This window comes from Dipodomys spectabilis, unplaced genomic scaffold (genome assembly GCF_019054845.1).
Source record: "Dipodomys spectabilis isolate Male_0828 unplaced genomic scaffold, ASM1905484v1 ptg000163l, whole genome shotgun sequence".
NCBI classification, from domain to species: Eukaryota; Metazoa; Chordata; class Mammalia; order Rodentia; family Heteromyidae; genus Dipodomys; species Dipodomys spectabilis.
In genome coordinates this window covers 17,759,500-17,779,577 of record NW_024870840.1, presented here as the reverse complement: position 1 = coordinate 17,779,577, position 20,078 = coordinate 17,759,500, and the positions used below count along the sequence as shown (strand labels likewise).

Below are 20,078 nucleotides of genomic sequence, written 5' to 3'. Positions count from 1 at the left end.
CACACACACAGATGCTCAAGGGGTGAAAAAGCGATTCACTCTTCCTTTGTAATTAGTCTTGGTGATTAGACTGTCTTTTCCATTATGTTTTATTTTTGCTTTCCTGGAATTTATCAAGTGGCCTCTTTTCTATGAAGGTTATCCTTCAAGTGAGTGAGGTAGCTTGATTAGCGCACAGGGGATTTACTTGGATTTTTTAAAAATAAGAAAGGGCTGATGTGAGCACACAAGGAAAGGTCAGTCCAGGAGCTATAAAAAGGGCTCCATGCTATGAAACCAGTACTCCGAGGACAAGATACCTTATTCATTTACTTATATTTTGCAGTCAACTGCTAAAATAATTAATAGTCACTCTTACTTTAGAATTTGTTTTATATTTATCAGCGCTTCCTGACCAATCTCTGGTGGCTTTGTCTTCTGTGCTTACTTACGGTAAGGTCATCTTCTTTTATATTTGTGTTTTTTTTCCCTTACCCATTACAGTACATTGAAAATTGTTTTCATCAGCTCTAACTTCGTGACAGGTTTAGCTACTTGAATGTAATACTGGTTTTGTTTTATATTTTGGATATTGATGAATTTTGTGGTCAATTCTGGAGTGCCTTAGGAGGCTTCTTAATTCTCAAGAGGCAACTTAACTTCCTTTTTTAGCACGTGAATGTAATATCCAGGCCAGGAAAGTCTAGGCATCTATCTAGCTGCGTACCTGTCCACCTGAGGACAGCTTAGCTGTTAGTTGCAGAGAGTAGTTTCACTTCGCCCTTATTTCTTCCTGTACACTACTGCATAGAAAGGTGTTGCATGGCGGCACAGAGCAGAGCAGAAAGGGCTGGGCTCCCTCCTGTGCATCTATTCACTTAGTGCCTAGTCCAAAGAAGATTGTGGAGAAATAAAGTTCCTGCCCTTGCAGCTGCCACAGCATCTGTGGGAAAAGGAATGTGTGTGTGTGTGTGTGTGTGTGTGTGTGTGTGTGTGTGTGTGTGTGTGTGTGTGTGTGTGTGTGTGTGTGTGTGTGTATGTATGTGTTTCATGTTTTTGCTGTTTTGGGCATAAGTAGACCTACTTGTTTAAAGTTGAGAACTGTCCGTGAGGTCACTATTAATAGGAATTATATACACACGCTATGAATATAATAGTGACAGTTTATTTTTCAAAGCTTGAGAAATAAACTACTTTTACCACATGGTGTTGAACAAGAGAATTAAACTTCTGCAGCTTCCTGCCCTCTTTTGTGCTACTTTGGTGGCTTTGTTATGTTTTGGATACTTCCTTCAAGACTTTAAGCTTTGCTTGATGGAGGCTTCACCTGGTCATGCTCATTCTTTTTTTTTCTTTCTTTCTTTTTTAAAAATTTTAAATCACAGATCTCACCTAGCATTCCCACTTCCTTTACGTTGCTCTACATTTTATTTTATAGAAAAATAAAATTAAAAATGAAATTATTTAAGATTTTCTTTATTTCTACAGCCCTTGCACTTTCTAAATATACCTATGGTTTATTTTTACTTACATTTCTTTTTATGAACGTAAGACACATGTTATCTTTTTCTGAAACGTAGCCTTGTTATGTGAAGAGATCTTTATTTACCTTGTACTTAGACCCTCTTGAACTGTCTGACACAAACAGGTGTGGCAAATGTTTGAACAATTCATTAAGTAAAGAAAAGTAAAAAAATCTCAGCATTTTCTGACTGCAGTCAGTGTGCGACTGTCTGACTAAGAGCTAGATGCTGAGAACTGGGCCCTGGTAGTTTCTCATTGGGCATGAACAATTTCATAGAATACTGACTTATGACAGAATAATTTTCTGTCGGTGGCAGAATAGACCAAAACAAAACTACTCTAAAATAAACACCAAGCCCAGGTAACAGGAACACACTGCACATGCACCATACGCAAAAAAATGACTAAACCTTTCCTTCTCTCAACTCTCATAAATGACTACAGAATATCCCAGCTGTAGTGCTACCAAAGAAGCTGTTACAAATTACTGAGATACCTGGTCATGGAACTCTTGCTTTATGATAGCAGTGGAGCAAAACTCCTCTTCCTTGAACCCTCACCTGAACCACTGTTAACACAGGCAAGATCGAAGACAGCATACCCGAGATTCCCCATGGCATAGTGTCTCCCTTGTTGGAGTGAACCAGTGAACTCAGTTTAGTGTCAGTATAAATCTAGTCTTTAGCTAGAGCCTGGAGCATTGTTTCATAGTGACAGAACTTGGTAATAGGCATTACTGTAGAAACAACTGGGTTACTACTACTAGCTGCTGGGCCCAAGTTTTCTGATATGCAAAATGAAGAGGTTGAACAGATGACTCATTAGGGTTTCTTACAGGTTTTCACATTCTGTTATTCCTGAATATTACTAAGCAGGAGGTGTGGTCTTAGGATCCCTTAGTCTGCACTGCGTACTTGCAGTTGATCCTAACACACTGAGTCTTTGGCTTTAGTTTCTTTAGTCATGAAATTGTAATGATAATGACTAATAATATTGGTAAATAATGATGAAACATAACATTTCCAAGACCTGTGTTTTAAGAATAAAGATTTCATGTTCCCACCATGGTCCCATCCTGTGTTGTTTCTTTAAACACAGGAAAAATGAAGACACAAGTTAAATAACTTTCCTAGGGTCACACAGCTAAAAAAGTGGTACAGCCAGGATTCAGACTGTGACTTTGTGTCTTGCAAGCTCAGATTCTTAATTGAAGAACTTCAGAGAACTAAGATTGCCACTTAGGAGGTTACAAATGGATATTTTAAAATAGTTGACATGAATTCTAATGTAAAGAACTAAGTCTTACTTATTTGATGATTTGGGGAATAAAACATGAAATGTGGTAGGGGTGAGAAGGCAGGAGCTGGTATGGAAGATTGGGGCCAGAGGAAGCCTGAGGAGGAGGGGTAACAGAGAAGAGAAGGCAGACTTGCAAAAGATAGTGGATATCTTGAGATGAGCACTGGTTGAGAATCAAGAGGTCTTATTGGGGTTCACAGTATGTGAACTCTAACTCCAAATGTTCTTGATTTTCAAGAAACAGTGGTCAGCCTTCTTTCCTCATTATCTCACATAGTTATCTGGTGTGAGTATGACTTTTGAATAGCTCTGTGTTGTCGAAGCTAAGGCTTTGCTTTAAATGTGGAGAGAAAAGGATATCTTGCTGTTCTTAAGACATTTAATGGTAAGCCAGGTGCTAAATAATCCCTCTCTGTCTTTTACTACCCCAAACTCCGAATCTGAGGTTGTCATAGGAACCTAGTTATTATCATTCAACAGATATGTTCAGGTGGTACATCCTTTTTCTTTGTTGGTTGTGAGGCTTGAACTCTGGGCATGGGCAATGTCCCTGAGCTCTTCAGCTCAAGGCTAGTAGTGCTCTACCACTTTGAGCCATAGTACCACTTCTGGTTTTCTGATGGTTAATTGGAGATAAGAGTCTCATGGATCCTGCCATGGATCCTGCCCGGGCTGGCTTTGAACTGTGATCCTCAGATCTCAGCCTCCTGAGTTAGCTAGGATTACAGGAGTGAGCCGTTGGTGCCCTGCTCAGGTGTTACATTCTTTAAAGACCCTTTAGGTTACATGTCATGGGATCGCATACTCATGGCAGGGAGGAGCCAGCAGGACCCCTCCCCATCAGATGAGGGATCCAGGATCCAGCTGCTTCCTTATACCATCTATCCTGCTCCTCTCTGCCCAGACACAGGTGTACTTGTTTAGGGATTTAAATGGAAAAACATGTGAGCCACATTATCCTTGCAAATATGGCTGTGATGTCTACATTTGGTAAAGAAGAGACAATTTTCTTCAGTAGAATTTCAGATCATGACAAATAATATTAATAGCGATGATAATAATACCACCAGCTGTCCTTTCAATAAATTTATCCTTATCCCATTTACCAGTGAAGAAGTTGAGGCACAGGGAGTCTAATGTACTTACTTGTCATCATAACTGGCAGGTCTGGGTTTTTGCCTTCATGGTGCTGGAAGTCTTAAATATCCTGCTTTCCAGTTTTCTTGCAGATAATTCCAGATAGGAGCTCTCTTGCCAGTCTGTCACAAGAGGTAAAGTCATTGCTTGAGGGCCATGCTGTCAGGGCTAGAGGCCTCAGTCCACAGAATGACCTTGATGGTTCTTCTAATGGGTTTAAATATGTACTGTGTTTTTTGGGTTTCCTGTATTTGTTTGTTTGTTTGTTTGTTTTTTCAGCTGGGAAGAACAGCCCCAGGCTCCACAGCTAGATTGCCTGGGCTGCCATCCTCCCTCTACTCTTTACTAGCCTTGTGACTCTGAACTTGACCTTTCATCTGTTTCCAAGTGTTTGCTCATTTGGAAAATCAGGATAACAGTTATATCTTTAGAGTAATGGGAGCTAAAGAAGAATGTTTGTAGCTCTCAGTCTGGTGCCTTGTCCGTAGGAGCCATCCGCAAGTGCTGCTTTTAGCAGTGTTCTCCCCCACCCTCGCCTTGGTTCTTGGTCTTAGTGTGGGTTGATTTTGGAATGTGGAGAGAGAGCTTGGCGCTCACTCATAGGACCCATCTCTTCCTGGGTATGTGGGTAAAATTGGTGGAATGCACTGATTCATGCAGAAATGACATGTGTTTGCTCAGTCTACCCACGTGACTGTATGATTGTGATGTTCCTTGAGATCAGTCTGTGTGAGCCTGCTGGACCTGGGATTTGGGGGGACGAGTTTATGTGGCAGCAGCGTTCCATCATGAGTGACACAGGAAGGTGAAGCTGTTCCCTAGGGATGATATTGAGACATGCCATGTGGCTCCTATTCCAAAGATGGAGCAAATACATAGAGAGCATAACCTGTTGGTCTTTCTATGCCCAAATGAGGTAGAGCTTGCAGAGTAAGTGGACCGGATTGTTCTCAGTGGTTACATACTGTTTGAGTATGTAGGTGAAGGAGCATGTGAGCAATTGGAAAGAGAGGAAGTGATGGTGGTATAGCAGGGTGGCTAATTAAATTTGCCATTTAATTAGAGAACTTCTAGGAGGTATTGATCGTTTTAGAGACCACCAGAGGCATCACAGGGAGTACCAAGAATTTGGACCCAGGTCCTTCTGCCTCTGTGTCCCTCTAGGAAAAAGTGAAGGTACGTACCTTGACTAATTAACTGCATGCCAGTTTATTTAAAATGAGGGACTTTTAGTTGGTGTGTAGGCATACCTACACACCAGGATTTGGGGATATCTTGTAGACTAGCAGTGTCTGAAGCGTGTGAGACAGCTTTGTGTCTGTGCTGTTCTAGGGCTAGCTCCCCTGCCCTTCTTTTTGGTCCAGGCAGGAGTGGACCCTTGTGGTGAGGACCGGTTGTGAGGGGACTCTTGCTACTCTTCATCAATGTTGAAGGGAATAACTTTGATTTGAGTCACACCATGGCCTTTGGTGAGTGTGGCCAAGGGTGGGGAGAATAGAGCTGCTGTCCTTTCTTTTCTTCTGCCTCCCTGGCCCTGTGAGCATGGCTTAAAAACCACTTTAAAAACTATCCTGTTTTTATCCTTATATATGATTGATTTGAGATGTAAACATGTTGGTAAAGATAACACTGGTGGCTGATTTTCGATTACTCTTCCCCGATAAGCACCTATTTGCTTACAGTCTGTGCTTTCAGAATAGACAAGCACCTTAGAGCATCCTTCTGTTGAAAGAACATGTAGAAGGACTTAGCAAAACAAGGATCGATGCTGCCCGATGTCCTGTTGATTGCTTATGCTTCTGGCTTCTTTCACAGAACTCTGAATTGACTACGGGGAGTCACTACTTTTTGCATGGTAAGCTCCTAGTCAAGGAGCAAAACAGTGGCATTGATTATTCTGAGGGACTTAATCCTTTGACTGCATTGAAACAATCTGTCATTTTTGAAACTGCTAGTTAGCATTAGTTGAGGGTGGGATTGACTTGTTCGATTATCAGTCTTAGGCTGTGGCTTATACTTAAGCTGTTGGGAGGGAAGGGAAAAACTATGATTGAATGAGTTGAACTGGACAAACATAGTCCTGCTGAGTTTCTAGACACTATGTGTCATTTTTTTTGAGTGAATTGATTTACTATTCCTAGTTTATAATGAAAAGAAAAAGGGTTGGGAATTTTTAGGCCACTTGATTCTGTTACATAATATATCCTCTGGTGGATCCTTGTGTGGATTAGTTTGTTGCACCATTGCTACTCAGAGGCTGGCTGGATTTTAATATCACTGGCCAATTTTATGCAATAGCTACTCACCTTTTACACACTCTAGGAAGCACTACTTTGGTGAATTATCTTCTGAGTTGTTAGAATTGGAACTATATTCACTATTGTTGATGTGTGAAATGTGTTATGGGACTTTTTTAAAAAAGTAGTCTGACATTGTTAAATACAGAGTTAAACATTTTTATAATTAGTCTGGTAAAGAACATGGCAGCCAGTCAATGGCTGCCAGCATCACAGAAGAAAGCAGCCAGATGTTACGTGTCTTTTAACAGAACTTGACTCTCACTAGGAATCTAGATCCAGTTTTACAATTACAGGCAATACATAGGATGGAGGTTCTGTTAAATGCCAGAGGTGCCTGTGCTGCGTGCTTCCACCTCTCACCTTGCTCTTTTATAAAATTCCTGGCTGAGCACCTGTGCTAGACAGCTTCCAGCAGGAGGAAGACATTGAATTTGGGAAATGAACAGTCACTTTGGGTTTCTACTTAGGCTGGGATGCCTGTATATTGAACACTTAATCATTTTTAATGCTTATTTTACCTGCTGCTCATCTTTATTTGCCTCCAATAAAACCAAGAAGCCTAGGAGGGCCTTGTCAAATTGCCCATCTTTCAGGGATAGGGACCACTATAGAGCACGGTGAAATTCCAGGCATATTCTGATAAGCTGGGAGATTCTCTCCAAAACCAGAGCCACCTAGGAAAAGAGGAGGAAAGGTAAACAGATATGCATGAGGGTGATGTTAATGTTAGACTTAAACTGTACTGCACTGAAACCTGCAGGATTATGATCAGTAATATTTTGTTAGAGATCTGGTTGCGGGTGGGGAAGGTTTTGGGATACTGTTGGAATGGTGGGTAGTGGCAGCAGTGACTGGGTACAGGCTGAGTAAGCCCCATAGAAGTCTTAATTATCCCGCAGACTCACTCTTCCTCCCTTATTCTCCTCTGTTCTTGAAGGCCCTGTTGAGTTTCTCAGCTCAACCTTTATAGTGAAGACGTTTAGCTTTATGAAGAATGGAGTTCAGGGCTGTCATCTGTACACTGGAGACATCGTTAATAATTTTAATCTTTAATGAGTACTTGCTGTATGTCATGACTGTGGGTTATAAGAGTGGCAAAGATATCTAGTCTGTACTCAGAGGTACACATTCTAATAACATAAGGGGGAAAAAAATCACACATCAGAAGTCAACTTTATTTTATTGAAGAACAGCCTTGCCAGACATGCAGCTACTATTTTGCCTTTGCTTAAGTGCTTCTTCAGTCCTTGCCACAACCAGTAAGGAGAGCTGCCATTAACAATTCCTTTTTATAGAAGGGGCATGGAGGTTTGGAGGGATCATGTGCCTTGTGTAAGGTGATGGAGGTAGTACTAGGCGCCAGAGACAGAATTTAACGATAGGCAGCTGTCTCCAGGGAGCTCATTCTGCCACCACACTTTCCTGTGGAAGGCACAGGCTTGGGGCTTACTGCACACAGAGAGTGGGGAAGGGAGTTGATTTGCTCACGAGGAGGTGACAGGAGAGAGGGAATTATGGAAGGCTTCACAGAAGAGATGAAATCTGGCAAGGTTTTTTTTCTTTTTAAATTTTTATCTATTTTTTTAATTGTGAAGATACTGTACAGAGGGGTTGCAGTTACATGAGTAAGGTAATGAGTACATTTCCTATCAAGCATTGTTACTCCCTCCTTTGTTTTTGAGGATGAAAAAGATCTACCAGGCAGGCCAGGAGTATGGCTGTTGAGAGGCCAACATTTGTGGAAAGGCCCAGAGGCATACGCATGCCTATTTGGAGCATTGTAGGTGACATTTTCTGTTAGGATAGGAAATGTGAATGAGCAAAACGTTATACAGGCTGGAGAAACTCAAGGGTGGTAGATCTGAGTTGTCTTCTAATTCAGTACCATCAAACATATGTGGCTACTTTATGAATTGAAATAAAATTAAAAAAAAAAACAACCTCAGTTCCCTAGTCTCAGTGGCCACGCATGGTTAGTGGCTGTCATGTTGGAGACCACTGTGCATCCTGGCACAAAGTTGTGTTGGAAGGTGCCAGGCTGAATTATCTCTGTATTTGATACATATCTGCCAGGCCAACCTGGTGTTCTGTGGTCCCCTGTATGCACAATTTTGGAGGGTTGGTTTTATTGGGTGGGTAGATGAATGAGCTCCAGCTGTCTAGGCCCACATTAGAGAGCTTGTGGATGGTATGTGTGGATAGAGGAGAGATAGATGCAGTTGCTCCAGATATGAGCGCTGGTGTCTTTCTTTTTTCTCTTTAAAGTAGTATTCAGGTCAATTTATAAACTTCGCAAGAAATATGTGATTTTTTTTCCCTAAGCCAGCAGAGCTACTAGTTTCATTAAAAAGGTAATGGTGAATCTATTTTTAATTTTATTTTTTATTAAAAATTCCTTGGTACTTGAGATTCTAATCTCTAACTGAATAATGGGTGTCATTTTGGAGTTGCAAATAGCCAGCACAGTAGCATGCACTCAAGATTCTTAATAAATAGAATTCGGCACTTTACATTATTGTAGGGACAAAAATAGGTCACAAAGCTTTCCCTTTCTACTTGGAGTACAATGTTCTCACTTTCCAGATGGTGAGAAACTATTTAGAAGTATAAAGGGATTTTGATTTTGATAATGGAAAACCTTGTTTAATTTTACAAACTTTGTATTTTATTATAAAGGAACATGGCTTTCTTTGGAGTACTGTAGGCTGCTAAATATTTTAGACTTTATTTGTGCCCATGAGAGATTCAGTTTGTGGTATTGTGTGTATGCATGTGTGTGTATATGTATGTGTATATGTGTGATTGGAACCTTTGTTTTAAAGCAATATTTTTGGAGTATTTGGTTTCTGAGGATGTTTGAATTCTGGCTTTTTCTGTTAATGTCTGTGTGACTTTGGGCAAATCACTTAGCCTGTACTGTGTGGTATATTTTGGTATTCTCACTTAATATTTACTCATCCTGCTCAAACTTTCTTTGGGAGACCCTTTAGCTCATGGACTTTGATAAGGATGATATTATACAGGCCTCAGGGTGGGTGGGACTCAGGTTATGCCTGATCATAGCAGTTGGCCCAAGATTGACACTTGCCCTAGTCAGGGCAATTCAGATATGATGGGATTTTCTCAGGTTTGATGGCTGAGAGGTTTGATTGTTCTTTTTCACAGCCCTGAACCTTGTATGTGACAATGAAGTAAATCAGCAGAGCTGAGATGAGAGAGACCTGGTCATTCATACAGGCATTAAATTTTTCATAGAAAGTTTGGGTTCGTTTTCCTGTCACTTCAGTTAGAAAATTCCCTTGCGAATCCTTTGAAGCTGTTTGTGCACACTTCCAAGAAGAATTTTTAAAAAAGGGGAGGCAGGGAATGAGGGGTAAATAATACTTTCCTGTCACTTATGGCTGTTGTAAGGATGAAGAAAGACAGATACCCAAAAACATATTAGAAGTGGTAAAATATTTGATATTGCAAAAGAAAAAGTGCTAGAATCTTTAAGACCAACTTTTGATTCTACTTGTCAGGGAGAGCTCAACATGATTTTCATAGATGAAAGCTAATGGGAAAGCTCAAAATATATCCTATCACTCAGTATTTTGCTGAATGAGCTGATATTCAAAAATAGTTTCACATGAGTATAGGAAGAAGTTCATAAAGATAGGAAGGAAAACTATAGTAGGTTTGTAGTTCTCAATTTTTTTTCTAAGACAGTTTTGCTTTGTAGAATTTGATGATTTTGTTCTTTTTTTTCTTCCTTCCCTTCTCTCTCCCTCCTTTTCTCCCACCCTCCCTTCCCTTCCTTTCTTTCTGTTTCCTCCTTCCCTCCCCTCCCCCCTCTCTTTCTGGGGATTGAACTCAGGGCCTGGGTGCTGTCCCTAAGCCTTTTTACTCAAGACTTGCCCTCTACCACTTAAACCACAGCTCTATTTCCAATGTTTTGGTGGTTAATTGGAACTAAGAGTCTCATGGACTTTTCTACCTGGTCTGTTTTCAAACCTCAATCCTCAAATATCAGCCTCCTGAGTAACTAGGATTACAAGTGTGAGCCACCGGTGCCACCCATTCCTTGATGCTTTCTTATATATGGATTCTTTTAATTTCCCTAGATTTTAATGTGTGGGATGTCTGTTTTTGTGTATATGTCAATGTTATTATCTCAGATAACTTGATATTTAAGTACAAAGTAGGATAGAATCTCCAACCTAGTCAATGTGAATGTTTGTTCCCATATAATTGTTTTTTTGTGTCTTGTGTCGTTTCTGACCCTCATTATTAGAGCTGTTTTCTTTTTCTTTTTTTTTGGTCGGTCGTGGGGCTTGAACTCTGGGCTTGGGTGCTGTCCCTGATGCATTCTTCAGCTCAAGGCGAGTGCTCTACTGCTTGAGCCACAGCACCACTTCCAGTTTTCTAGTGGTTTTTATTGGAGATAAGAGTCTCACGAACTCTCCTGCCTGGCTGGCTTTGAACCACAATCCTCAGATCTCAGCCTCTGAGTAGCTATGATTACAGGCGTGAGCCACCGGCGCCCAGCTTTAGAGCTGTTTTCTGTAATGACCTGACTTGTCGATCACATCATAATGATTTTCATACCTGTAAGTAGATGGAATGAGTAAACTCTTACGTCTTACACACTGGAAGTCTGCCTTTGAAACCAAGAGCCCCACTGTTTGTGAGCTGGGTGAGCTCAGCTGGGTAAATGAGGACCATGGTTCTCCATAGTGTGCTATAGGAAATGGATGTGAAAGTACCTCATACCTGACAGGTTCTCAGTAATCACTTTTCTTATTTTTTTTCTTCCATTCACGAAAACGTGTGATTTCAAAGCAGTCAGTCTGGCTCTAGGGAAATTAAGAATTTTATTAAAGAATCAATTGGCCCCTCTAGCATTCAGATTTCAATTCTCTAGACTACTAAATCTTATTCTCACCAAATTTTCTGTTTGGAGGAGAGTCTGCACAAGTTGTAATAGAATAGAAATATTGTCTGTTTACATGCGATGACACGATCATGTATGTGCTTGTTTGTTCATATGTGCAACCTAGGTATCCTGATGCTTTCTCTCCCCCAAGGACACACTTGACAACTTTTTCCTTTCCTAATGTATTTCTTGTCTTCTTAGTATATCTGTAGGCAGAGCTATTTCTGAAGCTGCTGTTTAGATAAAACGACTATTTTCTTCCCAAAATTCTGTTTTCTTCCTCTTCTTGGCCTGGAGCTCTCACTCTTGGGAGTAGGAGGACTTTCCTTTCTTTCTTTCCTTTTTTTCCCTCCCCTGACACAAATAAAAGCCATGGAGAGCTGTCCTTGGGAGATAGACTAGATTAATCAACACCAGCTGGGATACTTAGGAGCTGGAGGGTGGGGGGAATGGTGGGGATGATGAGAGGCCAGTAGACAGTAGCTCTGAAGATCTTAGGGCACCTGTATCTCCTCCTTAGTAGAGTGGGTTGTTGCAGAATGCACTTGAGAACTGCCATTGGTGGTGGTGTTAGAGGCCAATTGACAAACTTTAAAAAGCATGTTTTGAGATCCTCTGTGTGATGAGTCATCGAAGGCGAAGTCTAGTGGCCATAGTTTCAACATGGAATGTCTGTAGAGCTTTCCTGTTCACACCGTGTGATAGGATCATGATAGGTAATGATTAGGAAGCTGTGCGTGCAAAATATGGCTTAGTCTGTTCTTTGAAAGACCCTAAACTTAGAAATGGTTTGACTTTTTTTTTTTTTTAAGTAAAAGTGACAGGAAAGTTTATGAGGAAAGAAATGTACTTTCAATGATCATCTCTAGGGTGAGAATGCTGGCTTCTACATTTTTAAATGATTCTGAAAAAATAAATTTCCAAGTTTTTAGCACTTGGAAATTTAAATTTAACCATCCATCAGTAATTTTTTTTTTTTTTAAAACTTCATTGTTAGTATAGTGGTGATTTACAGAGGGGTTATAGTTACATAAGTCAGGTAATGAGTACATTTCTTTTGGGACAATGTCACCCCTTCCCTCACTGTCTCCCAGTTTCAACATATTGCTGCATTTGTTCATCCTTTGTCCCTCCAACCTCAGTCAAGTTTTATTACCTCACACTCACACCAGTTATTACCAGTTTCTGTGGTTGCTTTCCCACTTGTCATGGTAACACATCTGTGCAACACAGATGGTGTGGCACACAGAGTTTTGAAGATTACTGTCTGACCTTTAGCATAAAACCTTTGTTGACTCCTGGTCCAGTGTAGAGTATGCTGAACCTTCTCTCTCAGAGGCATTGTAGGAACTGGCAATGTTTTTCTAGAAAGCTGGGAGAAGTAGAAGATGTCCTGCTAGCCTAGGGTTGAAGGCAAGGCCTCAGTGCGGCTGTAACTCACTGGTACCCTAGTGAGAACCCTGTAGGGTTCTCATTCAAAGGACACATCCAAGTGTGATGTTCTCACTTGGACCTACTCTTTTCCAGGGGTTGCTGGAGTTGCCCCGTAGACTCGGGTGTTCTTAGGAATTCATGCTCCTCACTCTCATAAAGGATTTCTAGCTTACGGATGTTTTGCATTTCTGCTTTTGTTGTTCTTAGGCATTTAAAAATTTTACATATTCCACGTGGTCTCTTGTCTCAGGTTGAGTTAGCCCTTCTTGAAGATATCATGGGACATAGGCAAGCGTTGTTACAAAATTCACAATGTTCTTGGGAGTAACAGAGTTTATATATACAGAGAATAGGAAATGTCACAAAGATCCCTGCTTCTTCGGCACATGACAGTTAGGGAGTTGGCCATGTTCCCCAGAGACTGTTTATGGCCCCTTCTTAATGGAGCTACCATGGAAATCCATGTTCACTGCTTTAATGTGGGCGGCCAACACTGTAGCCATTTCACCCCCTTGTAGTATGAAAACCTAAGAACCTGAATCCTACTGTGATAATGGAGACGAGGTGCTTCAATTTTTAAGGATGTTGGCAAGATATACAAAAAAAAATCAGCTGCTCAGAGCTGGAACAGAGGTAGATTGAGAGGAATTCACTTGTTTAAAAAAAAAAATCCTGGTGTTGCTACTGCGTATGGGTACTTTCTTCGGGAAATTGAGTTGCCTTCTTGGATATAATATTTTATAGCAAGAAAATTTAGGGGGAAAAAACCCGCAACCCACCTGTATATTGGTTCTGGGGACTGAGCCCAGTGCCACTTGAATGGTGATCTACTCCTGAGCTAATCATGAAAACATAAATCTTTCTAGAAATAGCTAAGGGCTGTGAAGTAAATAATATAGCTTGACAGCCTTGAGGAAAGTAGGGGGTAGAGGATGAAGGACTATCAAAGGAGAGACACCAAAAGAAGTAATAAAGCCAGCTGCACAAATACAGGATGGTAAAAGATGCAAGTGTAATGGTCCTGAATTGCCTATAGATTTGGTTTATTCAGGCAACAGAGGAAAGCTGTTGAGAAAAACCATGTCATGGTGAGAGCGGTGGCTGAACACTGGTCAGTTCTAATACCCATTTGTAGGTGCCGCGTCAGCTAGTGCAGAACCCCTTCCCTTCCTTCTCCCCTTCCCCGCTGTGGTCCCTGTGCTGCCTGCATGCAAGATTCAGGCTTTCTCCTGCTTGGATTTACTACAGTTACAACTCTGACATCCTCAGGAGAGCCTGTCTCAGTGCATACATTGTATCCAACTGGCTTCACTGAATCTGTCTCTGTGTGTTCAGATCACAGTAACAGGGATCACTTACATGTCCTGGGTCTCATCTTCACACTGTTAGGGTTAATAGTAGATATTAAGGTCCCCATTTGAACCTTGTCAATCCCATTGCTATTTTATACCAGCTCTGGAGGGAGCAGCCTGAGCTGGACTCACATAGATTACACCACCTGGATCTCTGGTCTTGGATCTCTTTGAGTGGTTGTTGAATGTGATCTCTTTCTTCTGAAAAACACTTGCTCATGCATGCATACTGATATACAGTAGTGTGTGGCATACAAAATCCCATCTATGGGTCTTGAGTCTTGATTCTGTCCTTGTAACATCAATCAGAGCCAGGATAGGTAAGGTAAAAGGAGGAAAAACCCAATATTATTACCCACTGGCTTGCTTTCTTATCAGTAAGCAGTGAGTATTTATTCATTCACAGATTAGCATAACTTGATCTCCTAATATGTGTCAGGTATGGGCCAGGAGCTTACACACTTGCTTTCATTTCAGGGCTCCTCTGTAATGATATGTCATGGGTACTGTATTTTTCCCTGCTTCAAGGATGCTGAAAGGAAGCTTGGAGAGGATTCTTGCCGGGTGAGCTGTAGAAGTTGGCTTTTAATGTAGCTCTTCTCTACATTAGACTCTCAGAGAATGGATGCATTAGTGGCCCCATGTTTTTTTAGCATGAATAAATAAGTGCTTACAGACATTGCCAGATCCTCAAAATGTCATTTCTCACCCACCTTGTAGGCAGCCCAAACCCTGGAGCCTGGGGAATGCTGGTGTATTTCTGGCTTCATCCTGAAAGCATGGGTGCATTAATAATGTGACTGTGAGTTGTGCTGTGCTGCTCTGGGAAGAGGAGCATGTTCCAGAGAAGTCTCTGCAGTCTCTGGCAGGCATCTGTGGGATTAGTCCCTGCAGAGAAAGCGCCCTGACTTCCAGGAGGTTGAAAATAAATCATAGTATGTCTGCAGGGATTCGCCTGCCATTTTACAGACCCTAACTTGCAGAGTAGTAAATGAAAAGACACCACAGTTTGAGCAAACACATCTCTAGCAATAAAACACCATACCAACGTGAAGCCTTGATAAATACATGATTATAATGTATGTGTAAGTACCGGCTATAAAGTGAATGTCAGCTCTAGACAGTTTTGTGAGAATTTTTCCTTGGTGGACAGTGCTTGTCATTGTGCAAGTTCTCTTCTGGTTGAAGACTAACAAAATCAATTTCCTGGAGCATGGTAAATAGTGTTGGTTTCCAGTCTTGGAGGGAAAAATTATCCTGTTCCAAAATGCTTACTGTGGCATGTCTATCAGTTCTTTGTTATGGAGGAAGATAACACCAGAGAAACTGAGGAAAAGGTTCTGATGTCCTCTGCCTGGTTGTCCTGTACGCTTACAGAACTGTGACAGGGACGAGAGAGCCTTTCTCCTCAGCATTCCTGCAAATAGTTACTTTTACGATTTGATTTTTTTAAATGTGTTTTGACTTGAATGTTTATGGTAAAAGCTGTAGACTAGAATGAGGAAAAAGATTGCTCATACTCCTCTCACCAGTTGCTTTTGAAGGTGAATATTTTATATTTCCTTGATGATGGTTCTTTTTCTTCCCATTTGTCTGAAAGCTCCACTAGAGGAGGGACAGTATCTCCTTTGGCTACTGTGGTATGCACATCTGCCATTTTCCACACTGTAGGTACACAATTAATACTTGGCAAGTACAGGGCAGATGTTAGGAAGTGATATGAGGAACCAGTCTTCGTCTCCCAGAGTCCAGCTAGAGGCCCAGAGTCCTAAAATGACAACGGTTGTATGCCAAGACCAGCCTTACCTGCATGTTAGTTTTTTAGATCTGCCATCACAAGGTAGCCCAAGCCAGGTGGATTTAAGAACAGCAGTTTGGGGGCTGGGAAGGTGGCTCAATGGTAGAGTGCTTGCCTCGCATGCATAAGGCTCTGGCTTTGATTCCTCAGCAGCATATAAGCAGAAAAAGCCGGCAGTGGCGCTGCAGCTCAAGTGGTAGAGTGCTAGCCTTGAGCAGAAGAACTAAGGGGCAGCATCTAGGCCCAGATTTCAGTCCCCATGACCGACAAAAAAACAACAACAAAAACCCAGCTGTTTATTTTCTCATCCTTTGTAGAGACTATAAAATCAAAATCAAGGTGCCAGCAGGCAAGGTTGCCCTTTCCTGAAGCTTGACTTTGGATGTCAGATGATATGTTCTCCTAGCGTCCTTCACCCATCTCCCTTTGTGTGCCCACGTCCTCACCTGCTCAGACTTCTGCTCAGTCTGATTGGATTAGAGCTCATCCTAATGATCTCTATTACTTTGGTTACTTCTTTGAAGTCCCTGTCTTTAAATATTGTACACCCTTAGGTAACGAGAGTGAGATTTTTCTTTTTTTTTCTTTCTTTTTTATTTTTACTAGAATTTTAAACTCAAGACCTTATACTTTCTAAGCAAACACTCTGCCACTTGAACCACCACTGTAGCCCCTTTTTTGCTTTTGTATTTTTCAGAGAGGGCCTCTTTTTTTTATCTCCCCCACCCAGGAAAGTGTTAAATTGTGATCCTCCTGCTGTCTCCCCAGTAGCTGAGATTTCAGGCATTAGCCACCACCCCCAGTTAACGTAAGAATTTTAAGGGAGTATAGCTCAGCCCATAACACGGAATGTGATGGTTCAGGCCTTATGCAGGTGATACTGAAGGAGTTTAAAGTCTGATTGATATAGGTTAACATAAATGTCAGTTCATACTCTAGGTTGATCCATTATAATCCCCTGGATAAGTGTAAATAGAGCTCATATCTTCCGCTCCACTAGAGTGGGGCCTTAGTGAGACTTTGTGCAACATAATTTCCAGTGGAAGGTATCAGGACTCTGGGCTTTACCGACTCACAAGAGCTGCAAACCAGATGGCTGAAACATGCTATGATGCTTTCCTAGCTGGTCAGTTCCACAGTTATAGTCTAGTAACAGTACTTATTGAGGCCCTGTTGCCTGTTGGCCTCAGTCTTGATTGATAGCTCTGGGAAGCTCACAGAGCTTAAGCTAGAGACTGGGTTTAGATCAGGGCTCTGCTCTTCCTCCCAAATTCCACTAGATCCCAGGGAAGGTATTCTCTTAGTGGCAGCTGGAGGCCCTAGCCAGGAGACCTTCTGCGGCTACAGCTTTCCTGGCCTCCTTTCTGTCCCTGGGATTGCCCTCAGGAATGGTCCTTCCTGATTTTCATTGTGTTGAGTTCTGCACTGCCTCTAAGCCTAGAGGAACTGGGTCCTGGTTCTCTTGGTTACTTAATCTTATTTTGTGTGTGACTTGGGCTCTATGTTCATATTTCTTTTTTTTTCTTTTTTTTAAATAATTTTTTTGTTGTGAAAATACTGTACAAAGGGGTAACAGTTACATGAGCAAGGTAATGAGTACATTTCTTACCCAGCATTGTTGCCTCCTCCTTTGTTTTTCTCCTGTCATCTGTGTTCATATTTCTGAGCTTTACCCCCCTCCCTCCCCCCCCCCCCAGTCCCTTTCAGTGCTGTTCCTGAATTATCTTGTTCCTAAGTTGAGAGCTCTTGGTGGGTGTCTGGCTTGACTTGCTGTCTGAGATTTTTTCTTACTTTGTGTGGAAGAACAAGCTGGTTAGGTGCCTTGTGGTGATTGCAGAGAGAGCCACAGCTCAGGGAGCTCTTCATGTCCAGTCTGCCTAGAGCCTGGTCACTGAAGTGGGGGCTGAGACTTGTGATCTCCATGTTAAGGAGTGTAGAAAGTACTCCAGGAAGGAAAGCATAGTGTTCTGGAAGCCCAAAAGTAGGGCTCCATGGAGTGGCTTTCATGGAGGCATTTTGTTCTAGAATCCTGAAAGCTGAGTGGGAAACAGATCAAAGGAAGACAGGATAGACTATGGGCAGTGGGGGTCTCAGGGAGGGAAAGGAGCAACCTGTGAAGTTGATGAAAGGGATCACTGTTCTACACCTGTTACTGTTACTCAAATACCCAGGAGACCCAAGAGATTGAGATTCAGAAAGGAAATGAAGGCCTGGGGATTAATCTGGGTCAGGCTGGGAGGAGCTTTGTGTCCCAGCCAAGCAGCTTGAATGTTATCTTCTTTGAGGGCTTAAGTCTGAATTTATGTGTGCGTGTACATCTGTGAATGTGTGTGTGTGCACGCACACGCGCGCGCGCGCACGCACACACACACACACACACACACACACACGAGTGTGTATGAGGGTGTGTTTGCTTTTAGGAGAACCTCATTATGAGGTAAGCCTATGCCTAGAAGTGAGGGGGCTCTTGACTTGACCGTCAAGAGCTTCATACCTTGTAGCCACTAAGAGGAGAGAGACAGATAATATTCTGTAGTTCTTGTTAAAGTTAAAAATACTTCTGTAAGCTGGGCACTGGTGGGTGGCTCACGCCTATAATCCTAGCTACTCAGGAGGCTGAGATCTGGGGATTACAGTTCCAAGCCTGCCCAGGCAGGAAAGATCTTGATACTCTTATCTCCAATTAACCACTCAGAAAACTGGAAGTGGTGCTGTGGCTCAAGTGGTAGATCACTATAGCTGAAGAGCTGAGGAACAGCCAGGCTCAGAGTTCAAGCTCCATGATGACAAAAACAAAACAAAACAAAAAACAAAACAAAACTTCTGTAAACCGGGCGCTTGCGGCCCATGCCTGTAATCCTAGCTACTCAGGAGGCTGACATCTGAGGATCATGGTTCAAAGCCAATCCGGGCAGGAGAGTCTGTGAGACTCTTATCTCCAGAAAATTGGAAGTGGTTCTGTGGCTCAAAGTGGTAGAGCACTAACCTTGAGCTGAAGAGCACAGGAACAGTGCCCAAGCCCAGAGTTCAAGCTCCACGACTGCCCCTCCCCCAAACAACAACAACAACAAACTTATGTAAAAACTGGATCCTGTTAGTCAGCCCCTTGGATGCTCCTGTGGGCCCCAGGAAGCTTCCTGGGTGGGCATGAGATGATGAAGTACCATGGGAAAATGGAGCCAGCTACTGACCAGTTTCCTGCCTCATCCCCACTGCAGCTCTCTTACCACTAGCATCTAGAATCTTCCAGCCTGGCTGCTGTGGCTTCAGATGTGTTGGTGGAGGAATAAGAGACAGAGGTAAAGGAAGGAAATTCATAGGACCTAAATGCAAGATAAAAATGGCAGTTTAAAAAAATTCTTAACCCATTTTCTGTCATGTCTTTGCTGGTGCCTTCGGTATCTCTGCAAGCACTCTTATTACCACCACAGCCTTCATTGGAGTCATCACCATTGCTATGAACTGAATGTTTGTGTTGCTCAAAATTCATACTTGGAAATTCTAACCCCTGGTATCATGATTTTAGAAAGTTTGACTTTGAGAGGTACACATGAGGGTTTGTAAATGGAATTAATCTCCTTAAACAAAAGATTCCAGAGAACTGTCTTGGCCTTTGATCATCTCTGCAAACCAGGTAAAGGTCCTCATTACACATACCATCTGCTGGGCCTTGCTCTTAGTTTCCAGAACTGTCATAAATGTGATTGTGTTATGAGAAATGCATTTCTGTTAAAGAATAGTCTAAAAAAAAAATCATCATCATCACCATCTTAAGACATCATCTTCATCATCATTGCTGACTACTCTTGCTTTTATTATATTTTATACTGCCCTCCCCTCCTCTTCTCTTCCCTCCCCTCCCTTTTTTTTTTGGTACTGAGATCTAACCCAAAGCTTCTTGCTCCTTTTCTTTTCCTTTTCTTTTTCCTTTCCCTTTCCCTTTTCCTCCCCTCCCCTCCCAACCCCTCCCTTCACCTTTCTTCCCCTCCCCTCCCCTCCCTTCCTCTCCCCACCCTTCTTCCTTCTTCCTTCTTTCTCTTTCTCTTTCTTTCTTTCTTCCTTTCTGTCTGTCTTTCTTCCTTCCTTTCTTTCCTTCTTTCTTTCTCCCCCCCCCCCCCCCCACTCCTTTTGCTCAAGGCTATCACTCTACCACTGGAACTGTAGCACCATTTTCAGCTTTTTTTGTGATTAGTTGGAGATAAGAGTCTCACAGATTTTCTAAGGCTGCCTTCAAACTGAGATCCTCTGACCTCAGCCTCCCGAGTAGCTAAGATTATAGACCTGAGCCACCAGTGCCTGGCATGATCCTTATTCTTCAGGGAAACTGAGGCATGGGAATG

General features: G+C 42.1%; 1 protein-coding gene across 2 annotated transcripts in view; it reads left to right on the top strand.

The window, feature by feature from the left end:
- The window catches only part of Large1 (LARGE xylosyl- and glucuronyltransferase 1), a 445,329-nt gene that overhangs the window by 59,027 nt on the left and 366,224 nt on the right, over positions 1-20,078 (top strand). Inside the window, exon 2 of one of the 2 annotated variants that reach the window (XM_042693249.1) lies at positions 14,418-14,504. The exons of the other annotated variant lie outside the window; for it this stretch is intronic. Coding sequence (XP_042549183.1) covers positions 14,440-14,504 — 65 coding nt within the window. The 5' untranslated portion in view covers positions 14,418-14,439. The remainder of the gene's footprint in view (positions 1-14,417; positions 14,505-20,078) is intronic. 2 annotated transcript variants of the gene reach the window in all.